The sequence below is a fragment of the Tamandua tetradactyla genome, chromosome 6, assembly GCF_023851605.1.
Source record: "Tamandua tetradactyla isolate mTamTet1 chromosome 6, mTamTet1.pri, whole genome shotgun sequence".
Classification (NCBI taxonomy): Eukaryota; Metazoa; Chordata; class Mammalia; order Pilosa; family Myrmecophagidae; genus Tamandua; species Tamandua tetradactyla.
The window spans coordinates 51,796,932-51,815,915 of record NC_135332.1 but is presented as its reverse complement, the minus strand read 5'-3'; the positions used below and the strand labels follow the sequence as shown (position 1 = coordinate 51,815,915).

Below are 18,984 nucleotides of genomic sequence, written 5' to 3'. Positions count from 1 at the left end.
AACCAGGAGTGGAGACCTCTTAGGCCTGGTTTTCTTCCTCTTCTCTGCCAAAGGCTTTTCTAATGAGTGGTATCATTAACCTCTTACCCTGCACCTGTCTTCTCTCCATGCTGGTAAGTTTGGAGACCAGTCAGATCCCTTCCCTATATAATGGATTTGTACCCAGCTGTTTCCTTTGTCCACCAACACAAAATTGTCCTGTTTATTTTTTCCTGAGGCTCAGCTTCATTTGGGATAATGTTGCTGCCCAGGAGTGAGGTGGTTTACTGTCTTGTCCTGAAAGAGAAGCTGGAATGATTCCTGAGACTCTTTTTAATTTTTTTATTGATATATTTTATATACTTGCATACCATATAATCATACAAAGTGTACAATCAGTGGTTCACAACATCTTCATATAGCTGTGCATTTATCATCACAGTCGACTTTTTTGTGAAAAATAACATAAACAAAAAAGCAATAAATTTCAAAGCACATTGCAACAGTTAGTTATAGGACGGATTTCAGAATTTGTCATGGATTACAATTCCACAATTTTAGGTTTTTACTTGTAGCTGCTCTAAGATAATAGAGACTAAAAGAAATATCAATATAATGATTCAGCGATCATACTCATTTGTTAAACCCTACCTTCTCTGTATAACTCCACCATCACCTTTGATCTTACTCCTACTTTTTAGGAGTATTTGGGCTATGCCATTCTAACTTTTTCATGTTGGAAGGGGCTGTCAATAACATGGGATGGGGGATGGAACTAGTTGTTCTGGAGAGGCTGGCTCCTCTGCAAGTCAGGACTTATCTGACCCAGAGACCCATCTGGAGGTTGTAGGTTTCTGGAAAGTTACCTTTGTATGTGGAACCTTTGTAGAATCTTATATAGCATCCTAGGTGTTCTTTGGATTGGCAGGAATGGTTTTGGTTGGGGTTTGGCAAGCTATGATAGGTAGCAATGTCTAACTGAAACTTGCATGAGAGTGATCTCCAGAGTAACCTCTTGACTCTATTTGAACTCTCTCAGCCACTGATACCTTATTAGTTACGCTTCTTTCCCCCCTTTTGGTTAGGGTGACATTTTTGATCCCACAGTGCCAGGGTTAGGCTCATCCCTGGGAGTCATCTCCTACACCACCAGGGAGACTTTCACCTCTGGATGTTATATCCCATGTAAAAGGGAGGTCAGTGATTTCACTTGCAGAGTTGGGCTTAGAGAGAGGCCACATCTGAGCAACAAAAGAGGTCCTCCAGAAGTAACTCCTAGGCATACCTGTAGGTAAGGTAAGCTTCTCTGCTACATACATCAGCTTCACAAGAGCAAGCCTCAAGATCAAGGGCTTGGCCTATTGATTTGGGTGTCCCTAATGTTTGACACAGTATCAGGGATTTCCTCGGTTTATAAAGTTTAATAGTTTCATATTTTTTCTCCCATCCCTCAAGGAATTTTGCCAATACTTTTTGATTATCTGCTTAATATACTCTGGGATTTATCCAGGCATTACATTAAGGTATACAGGATTAAAGGCCCTCATTCTTATTCTGGGCTCCCTGTGTTTGCATTGTTTAAATAATCTATCCACATAGGTTGAGTTAGATTGTGTGCTACAGAAATTTAGGTTCTGGACAAAATAAACCTTTCTTCCTTTTGTCTCAAAGAGCAGATGAGGTTCTAAAATACAGACAATGTCTTCCTTACCCCTGTGTTCTGAATTACCTTAATCCCAACCTGATCAGCTTTATTCTTATTTCTAAATATCAGGCTATACATATATAAAACAACCTCTGAGGTTCTTATTCGAGAAACCTATTTCTTCCTAGGTTTGCAGGAAGCTGGAACAAGTCTCTACTCATTTAGAGGATTGCAAAGGCCAAATAGAACAACTGGAGTTGGAAAACAGCCGCTTAACAACAGGTGTGTATGTGTAGCATACAAGTACTTGAGCCTTACAAAGGTTTGAGCTGTGACAGTAGAACAAGAAAGTGTTCTGGATCTCTTGCTTTGGAGCAGAACTGTGGGGAAGTTCTGGCCTGGCAGACAGATGGAGTCATTAGGATACTTTTGGCCTAGATCTTCAGGCTCAGCTGCACATTCTGGCCAGCATGGAAAGCCAACTGAAAGAGCTACAAGGTCAGCATGCCCACTGTACTCAGGACCTGGCCATGAAGGATGAATTGCTCTGCCAGCTCACCCAGAGTAGTGAGGATCAGGCTGCTCGGTGAGTTCCTATCAAGTTATTGTAGTGACAGGCTTTCAGGATGTAGGACCAAATAGGGTCTAATATAAGGTCTCTGACAGATGGCAAAAGGAAGAGATGGCACTAAAATACATGCAGGCAGAGATGCAACAGCAACAGGCTGTCCTGGCCAAGGAGGTGCAGGACCTGAAGGAAACCCTGGAGGTAAGAAATATGGTTTGGGGTAGAATTGCTGGTATACCTATGGAGTGTGATTCTTGCCTAATGGTATTAAAGTGAGGTTTGAGACTGGTCTACGAAAAATCCTCTGTCCCCAGGCTCTAAAATTCCCAACTTTGACCTGTTTTTCCTCTTGTCTCTTGCTCCTTCCCATCCTTCCTTCTCTTGTCTTCCCAGTTTGCAGACCAAGAAAATCAAGTTGCTCATCTGGAGCTGGGTCAGGTTGAATGTCAGTTGAAAACCACACTGGGAGTGCTCCGGGAGCGCAGCCTGCAGTGTGAGGAACTTAAGGACACTATAGAAAACCTGAAGTAAGATCTTTACCTTCTCTGCTTATCCCTAAGTACTTATTTTATTTTTTCCAGAAATACTTCTAGAAGCCAAAGTCTCAAAAAAGGGAATTATGACAGAGTCCAAGAGCCTCTAGTTTCCCTCTTTGAATGTAGCTCTATGCAGGGATTTATTTGGAAGAGCCATTCAGGGAAGGTAGCCAGTTCCTTGGCAGTCTACCCTGTACCTTCCTTATTTCAGAGCCAAACTGGCTAGCACTATAGCAGACAACCAGGAGCAAGAACTGGAGAAGACACGCCAGTATAACCAAGAGCTAGGGGTGCTGACTGAGCAACTACACAACCTGACCCTCTTCCTTCAGACACAACTAGAGGAGAAGGTAGGATTCTCTTTCCTCCCAGTTATATCTTGATTGTATAAAATGGTCTTCTTAAAATACTACTCTTGTTTCTATCACTATAACCTTCAGTTTCCTACAGGATCTCTTCAGCCTGTTGCTCAAACCTTTGTTCATCTATTTCCTACCTCCCTGTATTTCAGTGAACTTCTGTTAAATTATCTATAAACACTACACAAACGTCCCATCTTCATTCATATCCATACATTCTCCTTTATCTTTAAAACTATCTTTAAACCTTTTCTTTTCCTATTAAAATCCTTTCCTAGTCCACCTTCTTTGAAATGTTCCCAAATCACAGGGACTCAGTGATTTCTTACTCTGCCATATTCCTCTCGCATTTACTTTCCTTTTGCACTTGCATTAATTTTTCATTGGCTTTCTGTTCTCTTCAACTAGACTGTGTTTAAAGAAACTGAAATTTAGTCTTGCTTCTTCGGCTTCCCCAGAAGAAAACAGAGTTAATTGGCTTATTCAATAGTTAAATTTACAACCAAGAACCTGAAATCTGGAAATGTTTATTATCTGACCCTCTTTCCTAATGATGTGCTAACCACAGGAAATGCCAAAAAATTCACAGTCTGGGGGAAGACAGGCAGAGGCAAACTTGTCATTTGAACTGTGATTACGATAGAGGTCTTCATGGGCCATATGGGAACACACAGAAAAGAGGGTCAGTTCTACCCTTGAGAGTTAGGATGTCTTCTAAGCAGGTGATCCTTAGGCAGAGTCTTGAGGTTAAGTAGAAGTTTCCAGAGCAGGAGTGGGCTTATAGGAAGGCCTACTGGGCAGAGAGATACAGTATATGAAAATCATAGAAGCACTGTTTCTACTTTTTTATAGTGTCTACCTTGTAACAAGACCGGATTAGGTGCTGGGACTACAGAGTGAATAAGACAAGGTCCAGCTCATATGGAATGTGGCAAGTTTGGGAAATGACAAATAGCTTTTTGTAACTGGAGAGTAGGAGCTACGTGAAGCATTACAGGAGGCAGCACTGGAGAAGTAGGCAGGAAGCCAAATTTTGAAGCGTCTTATATGTCATGCTAGAGTGACTAGAGGGAGTCACTGAAAGATTTTAATCAGGTGAGCAATTTAATCAGATTTACATTTGGGAAAAAACTCAGAGTATGGAGAAAAGAATTTACGGGAACAATAATGGAAGAGGGAGAACAATTAGTCAGTTATAGCAGCGATGAAGGCTGAACTAATGGCAGTTATTGAGTGAGTAGAAAGGAGGGAATAGTCTTCAAAAAGTCTGAGGACAAAGGAATGCTACCTAACTCATTTTATGACATTAACATCACTCTAATACCAAAACTGGATAAAGATGCTATAAGAAAGGAAAACTACAGACCCCAATCTCCCTAATGAACATAGATGCAAAAATTCTAAACAAAATACTATCAAATTGAATCCAACAATCCATCAAACAAATTATACAGTACAACCAAGTGAGGTTTATACCAGGAATGCAAGGGTGGTTCAACGCAAGAATGAACATAATACAGTGCATTAAAAAAAAAAATCAATGAACATAATACAGTGCATTACCAAATCAAAACGGAAATATCACAATGTTATATTGATTGAAGCTGAAAAAGCATTCAACAAAATTCAGCATCCTTTCCAGATAAAAACACTTTAGAATGTAGGAGTCTAAGGAAACATCCTTAATATCATAAAAGGCATGTGATAGTAAACTGCCAGAATATGATATACAAGCACTGAAATGGTTTTTTAAAAGGGGAATTTAATAAGTTACAAGTTTACAGTTCGAAGCCTATGAAAATGTCCAAACTAAGGCGTCCAGGAAAAGATACCTTAATTCAAGAAAGGCTGATGGTTTTGGAACAGCTCTGTCAGTCAGGAAGTCACATGGCTGGCATCTGCTCATCCCTTGCCCCTGGTCTCTGTTACTTTCAGCCTCTATGCCTGTGGGGGTTCCTCACTTTGCTTCTCCAGGGCTGGCTTTATCTTCTCTTGGCTTCCTTTGGCTCTCTCCAGGTTCTGGCTTGCTTAACATCTCATGGTGACATGTGCTGAACTCCAAGCATCTCCAAACATCCATGTCTCTGTTCTCTGACTGTCAGCTATGCTCTGAAGTTTCTGTCTGCTCTGTCATTTCTGACTCTCCAAAATGTTTTCTCTTTTAAATGATTCCAGTAAACTAATCAAACCCACCTGGAATGGGTGGAGTCATATCTCCATTAATCAAAGGCCACATCCACAACTGGGCATGCCACCTCTCCATGGAGATAATCTAATGAAGTTTCCAACCTACACTGCTGAATCAGGATTAAAAGAAATGGCTGTCTCCACAAGATTGAATCAGGACTAAAACATGGCTTTTCTGGGGTACTTCATATTTTCAAACCACCACAGGGCATATATGAAAACCCTATAGTTGGCATCATACTTAACGGTAAGAGACTGAAACATTCCCCCTAAGATTGGGAATGAGACAAGGATGCCCATTGGCATCATTATTATATGACACTGTACTAGAAGTCCTAGCTGGAGCAATTAGACAGGAGAAAGAAATAAAAAGCATCCGAATAGGAAAGAAAGAAGTAAAACTTTCATTATTTGTAGATGACATGATCTATACTTAGAAAACCCTGAGAAATCTATAACAGAACTAGTTGAGCTAACAAACAAATTCCACAAAGTGGTGAGACATAAGATTAGTGTACAAAAATCAATAATGTTCTATACACAAGTAATGACCTAATTGAGGAGACAAGTAAGGAAAAAATTCCATTCAAAATAGAAACCAAAAAAAGCAGGTATCTAGGAATAAGCCTAACCAGGCTGTCAAGGACTTGTACACAGAAAACTGCAAAACATTGCTAAAAGAAATAAAACATGACCTAAATAGATGGGAAGACATTCTATGCTCATGGATAGGAAGGTTGAATGTCATCAAGAATGCAGTTCTACCCAAATTGATCTACATATTAAATGCAATACCAATCAAAATCCCAATAACCTACTTTGAAGACTTGGAAAAGCTAGTTATCAAAGTTATTTGGAAGGGAAACAGACCCCAAATAGCTAAAGCTATCCAAAAAGGTATTGACCATGGAGTCAAATTGAATGTTTGGAGATAGACCACCAAATCTATAATTGATCTTTGAGGAGGTCCCCATATCCGCTGAACTGGGACAGAACAGTCTTTTCAATAAATGGGCATGGAAGAATTGAATATCAATAGCCTAAAAATTGAAGAGAACCTCTACTTTACACCCTATACAAAAATTAATTAAAATGGATTAAACACCTAAATGTAAGAGCCAGTACCATAAAACTTCTAGAAGAAAATGTAGGGAAATGTCTTCAAGATCTAGTAATAGGAAGTAGTTTCTTAAGCTTTACACCTAAAGTACAAACAATGAAAAAAAAATAGATAAATGGGGACTCCTTAAGATCAAGAGCTTCTGTGCCTCAAAGGACTTTGTCAAAAAGGTGAAGAGGCAGCCAACTCAAGAGAAATATTTGGAAACTACATATCAGATAAAGGCTTGATATCCTGTGTACATAAAGAAATTATACAGCTGAACAACAAAACAACAAACAACCCAATTATAAAATGACAGGATATGAATAAACACTTTACAAAACAGCAAAATAAATGGCTAAAAAGCACATGAAGAGATGCTCATTTTCATTAGCTAGAAGGGAAATGCACATCAAACCAATAATGAGTTGTCACCTCACACCTTTAAGAATGGCTGCTATATTGGAGAAGATGTAGAGAAATTAGAACACTTATTCACTGTTGATAGGAATATATAATGGTGCAGCTGCTGTGGAGAACAGTTTGGTAGTTCCTCAGAAAACTAAATATTGAGTTGCCCTATGACCTGGCAATACCAATACTTGTATATACCCAGAAGAGCTGAAAGCAGTGACACGAACAGACATTTGACACCAATGTTCATAGTGGCCCTATTCATAAATGCCAAAAGATGAAAACAATCCAAGTGCTCATCAATAGACGAGTGGATAAACAAAATGTGGTATATACATATAACAGAATATTTCACAGCAGTAAAACAAAATGAGGTCCCAAAGCATATGACAAGCTGGATGAACCTTGAGGACATAATGCTGAGTCCATATGGACTGATACTGCATGATTTTGCTATTAGGACTCTGGTAAAGGTAATCTCAGAGGTAGGATATAGTAGACCTAGAGGTACACAAAAGCTTGAGACAGGGTGTTTTAGTTTGTAAAAGCTGCCAGAATGCAATATATCAGAAACAGAATGGCTTTTCAAAAGGGGAATTTATTAAGTTGCAAGTTTACAGTTCTAAGGCCATGAAAAGGTCAAAATTTAAGGCATCCAGGGAAGGATACCTTGATTCAAGAAAGGCCAATGGGTCCGTAACACCTCTGTCAGCTGGTACAACACATGGTGATGTCTGTTAGCTTTCTCTCCCAGCTTCTTCAGTGGCTTCCGTGGGGGACATTTTCTTTCATCTCCAAAGATCTCTGGCTGTGTGGGCTCTCCTGGCTCTAAAGTTTTTTCCAAAATGGTTCCCTCTTAAAGGACTCCAGTAAGCAACCCCACTTTGAATGGTTGGAGACACATCTCCATGGAAACCATCTAATCAAAAGTTACCACCACAATTGGATGGATCACATCTTTTGTGAAAACAATAAAAAAGATCCCACTCAGTGGTATTGAATGAGGACTTAAACCTTGGCTTTTCTGGGGTGCACAACAGATTCAAACACAACAGATTCAAACCGGCACATGGGGGAAAGGCTACCCAATGAGGTTGAACTTAAATGCAAGGGAATGAATACAATTGATGGTAACTAATTAGTGGGGTTATAAATAACATTGCCATATGGAAAATGAGTATGACTGAAAGGGTATGTATAGCACCAGGTATCCCACTGATAAAATCTATGATTATAAATAAGTTCCCCCATGAACTATTTCAAAGTTTGATATTGGACAAAGAGTCAATAGTAGAGAGGTATGTTGGAAAACTAAAAATGCATGCTGTGGCTAATAGCTAACAGGAAGACATCAACAGTAGTACAGCACTACCAGAGCAACTAATTGGAGGGAAGGACAAGTGATAAGAGGTAGTTTTGGTTTGAGATTTGGTGACGCTGTATTTGCTGGTTCTTTGTTGCTAAAGAAAATTGTCTAAAATTGAGTGCTGTTGATTGTACAACCAAGTGAGGATACTGTAAGATATGGTTTGCTTATTTTGGACATTATCCATAATGCCTAAAAGATGGAGGAAGCTGAAAGGCACAATGACTGAGAAGCAGAATGACGAACTGTGGTACATATATATGATGGAATATGGTGTGGCTACAGAAAGGAAGGACGTCAAAATGTGTGCAACAAGCTGAATAAATCTTTGGGACAATATGTTGTGCAAAATAACCCAGAAACAAAAGGAAATAAGCAAAGGTCTCTTTTAGAAAATATTTATAAGAAAATTGGAGCCTAGATTGTAAACCTTTATAGCAGCAATACTTAGTCTGAAGTTGTAAGTGTATTTCTAGATTCTGAGTCAGCAAGCTATATATGTATCAGCTGGTATTTCCCTGAAACGTTAAGTAACTCTGTGACACCGAAGACCCAGAAATGGGGTGCTACAGCCTTGAAAGTTAGCATACTATATACAATAACAGTTAAAGTAACTGAAAAAGAGATCAGGCCTCAATTAGAGATAAAAACAAAGCCAGTCTGCCTGGGACTAAGGTAAATCAGAATATAGGGTAAAAAGATGATAGTATATATACTCTGTGTACTCTAGACTTTCACCTACTGTATGAGACCAAAGGCAGAGAGGTTATTATATCTAGAACCTAAATTTTCTGTAACACCCGGTCTAAACCAACCTGTCTGATAACTCATTTAAACAACCCAAACTCCTGGAGTCCAGAACGGGAATAAAGCTTTGTAATTCTGTATAGCTTAATGTAATACTCGAATAAATCTCAGACTATGGTGGGTTAATAATTAAGAAGTGTTGGTAGAGTCTCTTGAGGGTAGGGCCCAAAGGGAGAAAAACAAATGGAACTATTAAAATATCCCATCTGGAAAACCCCGGGTCCCCTCTCAGCCATTGGGAACACCCAAGAAAATAGGCCAAGCACTTGATTTTAAAGCCGGTCCTTAGGAAACATTTCTGTAGCAGAGAAACTAAGACTACCCATAAGGAGGCCTAAGAGTTGCTTCCAAGTAACCTCTTTTGTTATTCAGATATGGACTCTCTCTCTTTAAGCCCAACTCTGCAAGGAAAATCATTACTCTCCTCCTATGTGGGACATGACATTCAGGGGTGAAAAATCTCCCTAACAAAATGGGATGTGATTCCCGGGGATGAGTCTGGCCTTGGAACCATGGTACTGACAGCACCTTCTTGACCAAAAGGGGGAAAGAACTGTAATATAATAAGGCATCAGTGGCTAAGAGAGATCAAATAGAGTCAAGGGGCTATTTTGGAGGCTGTTCTTATGAAGCTTCTGTTAGATAGTGCTTATAGCCATGATATGCTAAACCCCAACCAACTTTGCTCCTGTCAACTCTTTAACACTTAGGGCTCGAACTGAGACTCTGTAGAAGTTTCATGCATTAAGTGTGCTTTCCTGGAACCTATAATTTCCAGAGGGTTCTTAGGCCAGATAAATCCTGAAATCCAGAGGGACCAGCCTCTCCAAGATTATCAACTAATTTTTACATCCCCCCTATCTTTTAATGTCAACATCCCTTCTCTCTTCTCAACATGAAAAAGTCCTAACAGGCATTGCCTAAGATCCCTATAGATTGGGTGAAGAATCAAAGGAGAAGGAGGAGGTATAACAGAGAAAACAGGATTTAATAAATGGGTATGACTGCTGAATCACTGTATTGATAAGAGATATCAATATATTTCTTCTAGCCTCCAGTGTTTTGGAGCCACTAGAAGGAAAAATCGGAAATAGTGGGGTGGTAACCCATAACAAACTCTGAAATCTGTTCTATGACTACTTGTTGAGGCATACTTTGAAAATTATTGCTTTTTCTCTTTTTTGTATATATGTTACATTTCACAATTTAAAAAAAGGAGGGGATGAATTGGATGGAACCAATAGATATTTAAGAGATAGAGGTAAGGCTGAAAAGTGAATGATGACCCCTAGATTGCTGGAAAGATGACAACAAAATTTTCCTTTGGAACTCACATCATACAGTAAATATTTTCAGCTTTATGGGCCTCCATAATCTATGTCTCAATTAGTCAACTCTGCCTTTATCATGTAAGAGCAGTCATAGTTGATATTTAAATGAATGGACATGGCTGTGTTCCAGTAAAACTTTATTTACAAAAACAGGTGTCAGGCCAGATTTGACCCACAGGACATAATTTTCCAATTCCTGCTCTAGGGTATTAAATAAAGGTGGAGAAACAGATATGCTGGGGTCTGGACAGGGAAAATGGTGAGTTCATCTCTATGTGTACTGAGTTTGAAGTGACTATGGGACATTCTGGTAGGTTTTTTGCAGGTAGCTGAGCATTTGGATCTAGAGTTTGAGAAAGAATCCAATTGAGAAAGAAATTGAGGAGTCATCCATGTATAAGTAGAAGTTTGAAATAGATATTTTTGTGGAGCACCCAGGGCAAGGTGACCTGGGAAATGGGTTGGAGTGAAAGGAAGGCTAAGGACTGCGCCCAGGGGATCCCCATAGTTAAGAAAGGATGTGTGGCTAGATGTCCAAAATGAATGAGGCATGCCTATAAGGGGGGTGGTGGGGGGAGTCATGCCCTAGAAGCTAAGAAAGAGATGTTTTTAAAAAAGGACATGGTCAGCAATATTAAAGAGCTCAGATGAAACAAGATCTGAAAAGTGTCCATTGCACTGAACAGAAAGGATGCCATTGGTAACTCAAACAAGAAGGATATTGGTGGAATGGTGGGGCAGAAACCTGATTGTAATGAGCTGGGAAGTAAATAGATGGTGAGAATTATCAACAATCGGGGTGATTTTTTGTTTGATTGAAGGGAAAGAGAAAAGACAGTAGCCAAAAGGAGGTTTAAGGTAGGAAGATAATTATTGTTGTTTTAGTGAGAGAGACTTGAGAATATAAACTTGGTCAGGGAGAGGAGCTAATGGAGGAGTGGAAGATAGAGAAGAGAGGTAACAGAACAGCATACTGGAGCAGATATCTTGCTGAGTACTTAGGAGTTCAGGAAATCACCAACCCTGAAGAGAAGCTATTTTTTTTTCTCCTCTGCCCTTAGGCTGAACCGAAGACCATTCTTATGAGCACAGCCTTTGCCCCTGCCCAGGATCACCTTCCACCCACTGATAACACCTTCTTGGGAAGCATCTTGAAAGCAGTGACTGATGAAGGTTAAAGGTCCTGGGATTTAGGGGTGGGAAAATTGTAACCCCGCTCCTGCTGACTTGAGTGATTAAAGATACCATCAACAAATCTATCAATTTGTACCATGGATATATTTTATTTAGAGCAAGAATCAGCTCCTGTGCCTTTGCTTGGAAGTGACAAGAGTGCTTTCACCAAAGTTGCATCAATGGTTTCCCTTCAGTCTACAGGTTAGGATGGGCTCCAGGGATCCTGCCTTATTTCTAGACAATCAGTAATGAGTAAAGATTAAAGCAGTAAGAAGTGCTTTGCTCTAAAAACCTCAATTCTTCTTGGGCTCATTTCATCTCTGCCTTTTGGGATCTGTAGTGTTCCGGACATTCAAATCCTGTGGGTGGGGAACATGGATAAAAGTTGTGAGAATGATGGTTATATACTCCTTCCTTCTAAGTGTAAAGGGTTCTACCTCTCTCTAGGGCTTTCTCTTTCAGAGACCCCAGACATAGAGAAGAGCCTGGCAGAAATGAACACCATGACTCTAGAGCTTCAGAGCCTGTGTTTCCTGCTGCAAGAGTCTAAAGAAGAAGCCATCAGGACTCTGCAGCAGAAAATGTGAGTGGAATGCAGCCTTGGTGAGAGGATACGTTAAATGAGACTGCCGCTAATGTCAAGGGCCCAACCAGCCCATGAACTAATAGGAATAATTTGAATTCTTCTTTTCCTAGTTGTGATCTCCAGGCTAGGATGCAGGCCCAGGAAGAACAGCATCAGGAGGCTCAGAAGGCAAAGGAAGCAGAAATAGAGAAGCTGAACCAGGCCTTGTGTTTGCGCTACAAGGTGAAAGAGGGACCTAGAAGTGGGGCGATGAAAAACTGGGGCAGGTCTACTGGCCCGCTGGGAGCCATTGTCTCTCCAGGAATCTGGGTGGTGGGGATTTTCCAACCACTGCCCTAGTTTTGCCCTTCCTGGGGTCAGACATTTCACATGTTTGAGAATTGGCTATGGCTGACCCATCTTCCCAGACAGACCCAGGAGGGAAGGCAGGAACTTTACCAGAACTCTCTGAACACTGAGATGTGCCTTGACTGACTTAGTCGTAGAGGAGGAATTCGAGTGTTATCATTTGGCACTGCCTGGGCTGAGCATGGGTCAGGTACTGTCTTCTATCTCCTGGTAAGGGCTATTAAGAAGCCAGCTCTCCCTCAGTGCCTTCTCACCTCCCTTTCCCTCACAGAATGAAAAAGAGCTCCAGGAAGTGATACAACAGCAGAATGAGAAGATCCTAGAGCAGATAGACAAGAGTGGCGAGCTCATAGTACGTTTGTCAGGATCCCTGGCCCTCGACCTTCAGTGTCGGTGGTAGCCAGGATCCTGAATATGGGCATTGGATCCCCTGGTCTACCCTTGTTCATCACATGGGTTAAGAAGGATAGGAAGGACCCCTGAGGATTTTGGAAACTTCTCCATTCTCATCCCCAGAGTCTCAGAGAAGAGGTAGCCCAGCTCACCCGCGCACTTCGGCATGCAGAGACAGAGACTAAGGTGCTTCAGGAGACTTTGGCAGGCCAGTTGGACCCTGACTGTCAGCCCATGGCCACTAACTGGATCCAGGAGAAAGTGTGGCTCTCTCAGGAGGTGACTGGTGCTTAGAGGAAGTTGGGAGCCACACACAGAGGAGCTGAGCAGCTGGTAGGGACCCCAGGCTGTGCCTCTATTAATCTGGACTTATCTATAGGTGGACAAGCTGAGGGTTATGTTCCTGGAGATGAAAAATGAGAAGGCAAAACTCATGGCCAAGTTCCAGAGCCACGTAAGAATTTCATGTGATTCCAAATGGCCATTTCCTACTACCACTAGCAAGTGCTGTGCCATATTTTCCCTGTCCCCCTAAGCTATGTTATTCTTGTAAACATAGGATTTTTGGAACCTTCTTACTTTCTAGAGAAACATCCTGGAGGAGAACCTTCGGCGCTCTGACAAAGAGTTAAAGAAACTAGATGACATTGTTCAGCACATTTATGAGGTAAAAGGGGAAGGGAGTTGATGTGACTAAGGCACCTGGTATAAGGCCTGGTCCCAGTAGGTTCTGATGTGTGGTAGCTCTGGTTCCCAGCCTGTTCTGTGAGCTGTGCCTGACTCACTGTTAGCAGGCTTCTCTGTGGCTTCTGTTTTCTCTCCTCTAAATGTGTAGGTGCCTCCTGGGATTGGGGGCCTGGGCCTGGTGCCTTGGGCCTGGGGCTCTGAGCTGCCTTGTCTCCCTCTTTTCCCAGACTCTACTGTCCATTCCAGAGGTAGTGAAGGGTTGCAAGGAGCTACAGGGATTGCTGGAATTTCTGAGCTAAGTAACTGAAAGCTAAAACCTGCTTTGCATCTCATTTTACCTGCAATACCCTCTTACTTCAACACCAGGACCAATGGGCATGGAGCCAGCTGTTTAAAGCTATTTAAATAAAGTATATTTAACGTATTTCTTCAAGCTCACTGAATCTTATTTCTTGGAAGGGCTGGGTGCAGCCTGGGTACCTTCACACACCCCTCCCTACCTCCTCTGCTTCATCCAGAACTGTCTCAATCTCCCCCTCTTCCCTTCCCTTGCTTCCCCAATGCTCTGGGCATTGGACCTCTTGTTCCCTGGCTCAGGGCCTGGGGGGAACAGAAAAGGCCTCTTTCTCTTACCTCTCCCATCCCCCTCTGGTAGGCCCTCATGAAAAGGGAGTGAGGACAGAGAAGCTCAGTTTGTTACTACTCACCCTGAACTCTGGCACTTTGTTGGTATCTGTCCCACCTAGTCCACCCACTGTAACTTTGACTCTCCTTCACCAGACCGTGCTCAATCACCAAAATCCTGCACAGTGCCTATTACTTGGTAAAGGGTTGTTGCAGAAATGCGAACAAGGGCATTTCCTACCTCTGAGGCTCAGGGGCAGGGCTCCACTGGGGTCGGAGGGGGTTAGTCGGTAAGCAGCCTCGGAGGTCCTAACCCGGTGGTCACTCCACTTCTTCTCCCCGCCCCTGTGGGCGTGGCCATGCGCCTGTCTCCAGTCCCGGGAAGGGGGTGGGGGGCGGGGCGGTTCCGGCCCCGCCCCCGGGGGAGTCACGTAGCTCTGCAGCATCCGCAGCCTCCTTAACAAGAGCCAGGACTGAAGTCACAGCTGTTGCCGACCAGAACCCAAGCTGCTCCTGTGGCTGCCGCTGATAACTTGCTGCGCACAGGTAAGAGCCCAAGATGAGGTGGAAGCTGCTCAGCAACTTCCCTTTCCTTCCCTGGCTCTTAAACCTGCCATTCTTGTCTTGCTCCCTGGGGTCTCTGGATGTGGCTTCTCAGCCCTCTTTACATCCTTACTCCTTTCTGTGGACTGGAAACCCCATGGTTCAGCCTCTCCCACCTCACCCTTTCCTCTTAACTCTCTCACCTGGACTTCAGCTTTCCCCAATCCCCAATCCTCCTAAATCTCCTGGATTTTCCCACCCAGACCATTTTAATGTCAGCGTGTTCACTCTCCTAGACTAGGTTTCCGGTTCTCTCACCTTCTCTATTCCTTCTCTGCTGACTGGTTAGCATGTCTCACAATCACCTCCTTGCTCCTCTTGCCTTCCCCCTCCCTTTCTCAGCCTTTCAACCCTGATCCTCTGCCTGTCTCCCCTTTGGGAGTCTGAGTTCTAGGAAATTGAAGTCTCCCTTATTTCCCATCCCTCACTCCACATAGGTAGAAGTGCTTTGGAGCACTGGGGATGACTGTAGTCACTTGCCCCAGTCTTCACATATTCTGCTGACCAGTGGACCCTTTTTCCTGCTGGAGCCATCCTCTGGCCCTGGGGGGCTGAGTAGGCAGTACATATTGGCAGGCAGGTTTGGGGTACAGAAAAGAAGAGGTAACAGAAGCCTGTTACTATTATTTGTGCCACTTCAACTCCCTACTTGCTGCCTTCTTTTCAATCTTTTCCTCCAGAAGCTGACAGAAGGAAGCAGTGGGTACTTTTGTCTCATTATAAAGCCTTGGAAGTAAGTGCATTTTCCCTAGGGGCCTTGATGAGGATGAGAAAAGAAAAGTTGGAAAGGTCAGGGCTTATGTCTACCTTAGGAACTGAACTCAATGGAAGAAAGGTGGCATCCTTGTTTGGGCAGCAGTTTCATAGGAAGACCTATAACTTCAGGGCTGCTCCTCTCCCCACCCCCACCCTGCACCTTTCTCAGTGGCTGGGAAGGGTGCCCAACAGGACAAAAGGAGATGTGGGAACTAGGGCCCTAAGCCTGCTGGCTATTAGGGGGAATAGTGCCATGTTGTTGCCCAGGACCAGTGCCAAGGACTGACTGCTGCCATAATCCTGGCCCCGTTTTTGGGGCAGGGGGAGGGTGCTGTCATTTGGCCATCTAGCCAACAGAGAAAGCAAAGGAGGTAGTCATGGGTCGAGCTTTTATATCACATCTCTGTTCCAGAGATCTGTCACCATGCCTCACTCGTACCCAGCCCTTTCTGCTGAGCAGAAGAAGGAGTTGTCTGACATTGCCCTCCAAATTGTGTCTCCAGGCAAAGGAATTCTGGCTGCAGATGAGTCTGTAGGTAAGTGGGAGCCTGTTGCCAGGTTGGGTAAGGTCGCCAGAGAATCTTGAGGACAGCCTTGCTACCCCTCCTTGTTTGCCTCCAGGTAGCATGGCCAAACGACTGAGCCAAATCGGAGTGGAGAATACAGAGGAGAACCGCCGGCTGTACCGTCAGGTCCTGTTCAGTGCTGACAACCGTGTGAAGAAGTGCATCGGAGGTGTCATCTTTTTCCATGAGACACTCTACCAGAAAGATGATAATGGCGTCCCCTTTGTCCGTACCATCCAGGATAAAGGCATTGTTGTGGGCATCAAGGTGCAGCCACTGGCCCTGGGTGGGAACTGGGCATAGAAATAGGTGTAGAGGAGGAGAGGTATCAGGGGACTTTGACTTGGTTCAGCATTTAGCATGTGTTCCCCCTACAGGTTGACAAGGGCGTGGTACCTCTAGCTGGGACTGATGGAGAAACCACCACCCAAGGTACAGAGTGGGTGGGCTTGAGCACCATTGGGCTTCTGGAAGGTTGATGCTGGCCCAAGAGGGGCATCGTGATTAGTTCAACTCTGTGCCTGCAGGGCTAGATGGGCTCTCTGAACGCTGTACCCAATACAAGAAGGATGGTGCTGACTTTGCCAAGTGGCGCTGTGTACTGAAAATCAGTGAGCGCACGCCCTCAGCACTTGCCATTCTAGAGAATGCCAATGTACTGGCCCGTTATGCCAGCATCTGCCAGCAGGTGTGTGTGGTGGTGGGGGGATGGGTCAGAGCAGGTGGTTAGAAGAGTGTCCTATGCCTGGTAGGCAGAGGGCTACATGGCTTTTTCCCATTCTACTTATTGCCCCTCCCAAGTTACTTTGCTTTCTTTTACTGGCAGAATGGCATTGTGCCTATTGTGGAACCCGAAATTCTGCCTGATGGAGACCACGACCTCAAACGCTGCCAATATGTTACGGAGAAGGTGAGCCCACAACTGGACGCAGACATACCATAGGGATAACATGGCAGGGAGCCTGTTCCTCATACTCCTGGCTCAGATCCAGGCACAGTTTACCCCAAGGACTCTCACTTGGCTCCAGACCAGGCAGTCTGAACATGTACTGAACCTTCACAGTCCATGCCTGCCCCCCTACCCAAGGAGTGGAGAGCAGTAAGCAGCAGGGGCCCAGGGCTTAGTAAACCTCCTCTGACCCCTAGGTCCTGACTGCTGTGTACAAGGCCCTGAGTGACCACCACGTGTACCTGGAGGGGACTTTACTCAAACCAAACATGGTGACCCCTGGCCATGCCTGTCCCATCAAGTATAGCCCAGAGGAGATTGCCATGGCAACTGTCACTGCGCTGCGTCGCACCGTTCCCCCAGCTGTCCCAGGTACCACCCTGTTCTGTAACCTACCCCTATCCCCAAGGCCCATGTTTGGGTTCATCTTATGGCCTTTAGGGGTCCTTTGCATTGGAAAAGTAAGGAGTAACCATTCAGTTTGTCATCTCTCCTCCACTCTAGGAGTGACCTTCCTATCGGGGGGTCAGAGTGAGGAGGAGGCATCACTCAATCTCAATGCCATCAACCGCTGCCCCCTTCCCCGGCCCTGGGCTCTCACTTTCTCCTATGGGAGGGCCCTGCAGGCCTCTGCACTGAACACCTGGCGAGGGCAGCAAGACAATGCGGGGGCCGCCACTGAGGAGTTCATCAAGAGGGCTCAGGTCTGGAGCAGAGGTGGTAGTGGTGGGAGGGATGTATAGCTGAGCAGTAGCAGCACCCAGAGGCTGCAGCCTGGGCAGTGCTTGGTATCTGTGAGCTACCTCGGCCTGATTTCTCTTGCTTCTCATCCCTATCCTCCATCTTACAGGTAAATGGACTTGCAGCCCAGGGGAAGTATGAAGGCAGCGGAGAAGATGGTGGAGCGGCAGCACAGTCCCTCTACATTGCCAACCATGCCTACTGAGCACCCACTCCACACAATGGCTCTTGGCCTAGCCGCCTCACCCAATTTTACCTGTAGTTATGGACAGGACCAAATACTCATACAGAACAGAGGGCCTCCATTCAGTACCAAGTCCTCTTCCTTTTTTGTCCTCCCCTCACCTCTGTAATTGCTGCACCTGGGACCATAGGATGTAAGCTGTGGGAATAGGGAGCTGTTGATGACAAAGAACAGGAGACTTTCTAGAAGTCAGAGCAGGCTACCTGGGTCTCCCCTCTCTCCCCGCCAGCCCCCACAATTTCCCCATGATGGAGTAACTTTTCCTTGGGCTATCTTTGCCTTCCCTTTCTCTTAGGATCAAAGAGCAGGACACCAACCCTAATGCCCCTAATATATGCCTCATAGCAAATAAATGGTAGCAAAATGTGTTCCTTTGTCTTTTTTTACACATCGCATTCTTGCCTCTGTTTCTGATCTTTGGTGATGTCATCTCTGGGCTTCCTGACTGTGGAGGTGGAGAGGAGGGTGGGTTTTGAGTTTTCCTGGGTTTCAAGTTTATGGGGGAGGACACATCCATCCACCATCCTCAGTTTAGGCCTTGCCTAGGACAGTGTGGAGGACTGCAAGTCTTCCAGGGACTGCCATATCAGAGGCACTAGGCAGAAGGGTGGAGTAAGGCAAGACTTGAACAACTCCAGAAAGCAGATTTGTGTATATCCGCAGCAGGGAGGCAACAGGACAAGTTGGAATAGGAGAGGGGTTCTGGGTAATGGGGTGGAGGTGGCAGAGTCTCACATGTCAGCTGTATTGAGCCCTTTTGGGGCCTGACACATTGAGCCACAGCAGAAGGAGCATTTAGCCTTCTACCCAGCAAGAAAAACCCCTAAGGCTCTGAAGGCTGCTGGGGCTGGGGAGGGTACCACAGAGTTTGTAAAGTGTTGTAGCCTACTCCCACTTGGGGTAGAAGGGCACAAAGTGTGTGTGGGGGGGTTTGGGAGTCTGGTTTAAGGACAGACCTGGTGAGGTTCATGCTGAACTTTGACTTCTTGGCTAGGTATGATATAGGCTGAGTACCTG

At 44.3% G+C, this 18,984-nt stretch overlaps 2 protein-coding genes across 6 annotated transcripts in view; both read left to right on the top strand.

Annotated features, from left to right (window-relative positions):
- Positions 1-13,908, top strand: part of SPAG5 (sperm associated antigen 5) — a 28,256-nt gene extending 14,348 nt beyond the window's left edge. For 2 of the 4 annotated variants that reach the window (XM_077165299.1, XM_077165301.1), the window contains 14 exons: positions 1,813-1,906; positions 2,063-2,210; positions 2,291-2,393; positions 2,586-2,719; positions 2,940-3,078; positions 11,356-11,467; positions 11,585-11,671; positions 11,918-12,053; positions 12,167-12,278; positions 12,676-12,756; positions 12,921-13,076; positions 13,177-13,251; positions 13,384-13,464; positions 13,712-13,908. In XM_077165299.1, coding sequence (XP_077021414.1) covers positions 1,813-1,906; positions 2,063-2,210; positions 2,291-2,393; positions 2,586-2,719; positions 2,940-3,078; positions 11,356-11,467; positions 11,585-11,671; positions 11,918-12,053; positions 12,167-12,278; positions 12,676-12,756; positions 12,921-13,076; positions 13,177-13,251; positions 13,384-13,464; positions 13,712-13,783 — 1,530 coding nt within the window. In that variant the 3' untranslated portion in view covers positions 13,784-13,908. Of the gene's footprint in view, positions 1-1,812; positions 1,907-2,062; positions 2,211-2,290; positions 2,394-2,585; positions 2,720-2,939; positions 3,079-11,355; positions 11,468-11,584; positions 11,672-11,917; positions 12,054-12,166; positions 12,279-12,463; positions 12,595-12,675; positions 12,757-12,920; positions 13,077-13,176; positions 13,252-13,383; positions 13,465-13,711 lie in introns of those variants that run through there. The other 2 variants (XM_077165300.1, XR_013177724.1) reach the window with 2 other exon arrangements.
- Positions 13,909-14,506: 598 nt separating this feature from the next.
- Positions 14,507-18,333, top strand: ALDOC (aldolase, fructose-bisphosphate C). Of its 2 annotated transcripts, XM_077165303.1 has the most exons (10): positions 14,507-14,654; positions 15,392-15,444; positions 15,880-16,003; positions 16,089-16,300; positions 16,411-16,465; positions 16,561-16,721; positions 16,860-16,943; positions 17,180-17,354; positions 17,487-17,686; positions 17,833-18,333. In XM_077165303.1, the coding sequence occupies exons 3-10, from the start codon at positions 15,892-15,894 to the stop codon at positions 17,926-17,928; spliced, it is 1,095 nt and encodes a 364-aa protein (XP_077021418.1). In that variant the 5' UTR covers positions 14,507-14,654; positions 15,392-15,444; positions 15,880-15,891; the 3' UTR covers positions 17,929-18,333. The 2 variants fall into 2 exon arrangements, with proteins under 2 accessions (XP_077021418.1, XP_077021419.1); XM_077165304.1 differs by lacking the exon at positions 15,392-15,444 and having other exon boundaries at positions 14,508-14,654.
- The last annotated feature ends 651 nt before the right edge of the window (positions 18,334-18,984 follow it).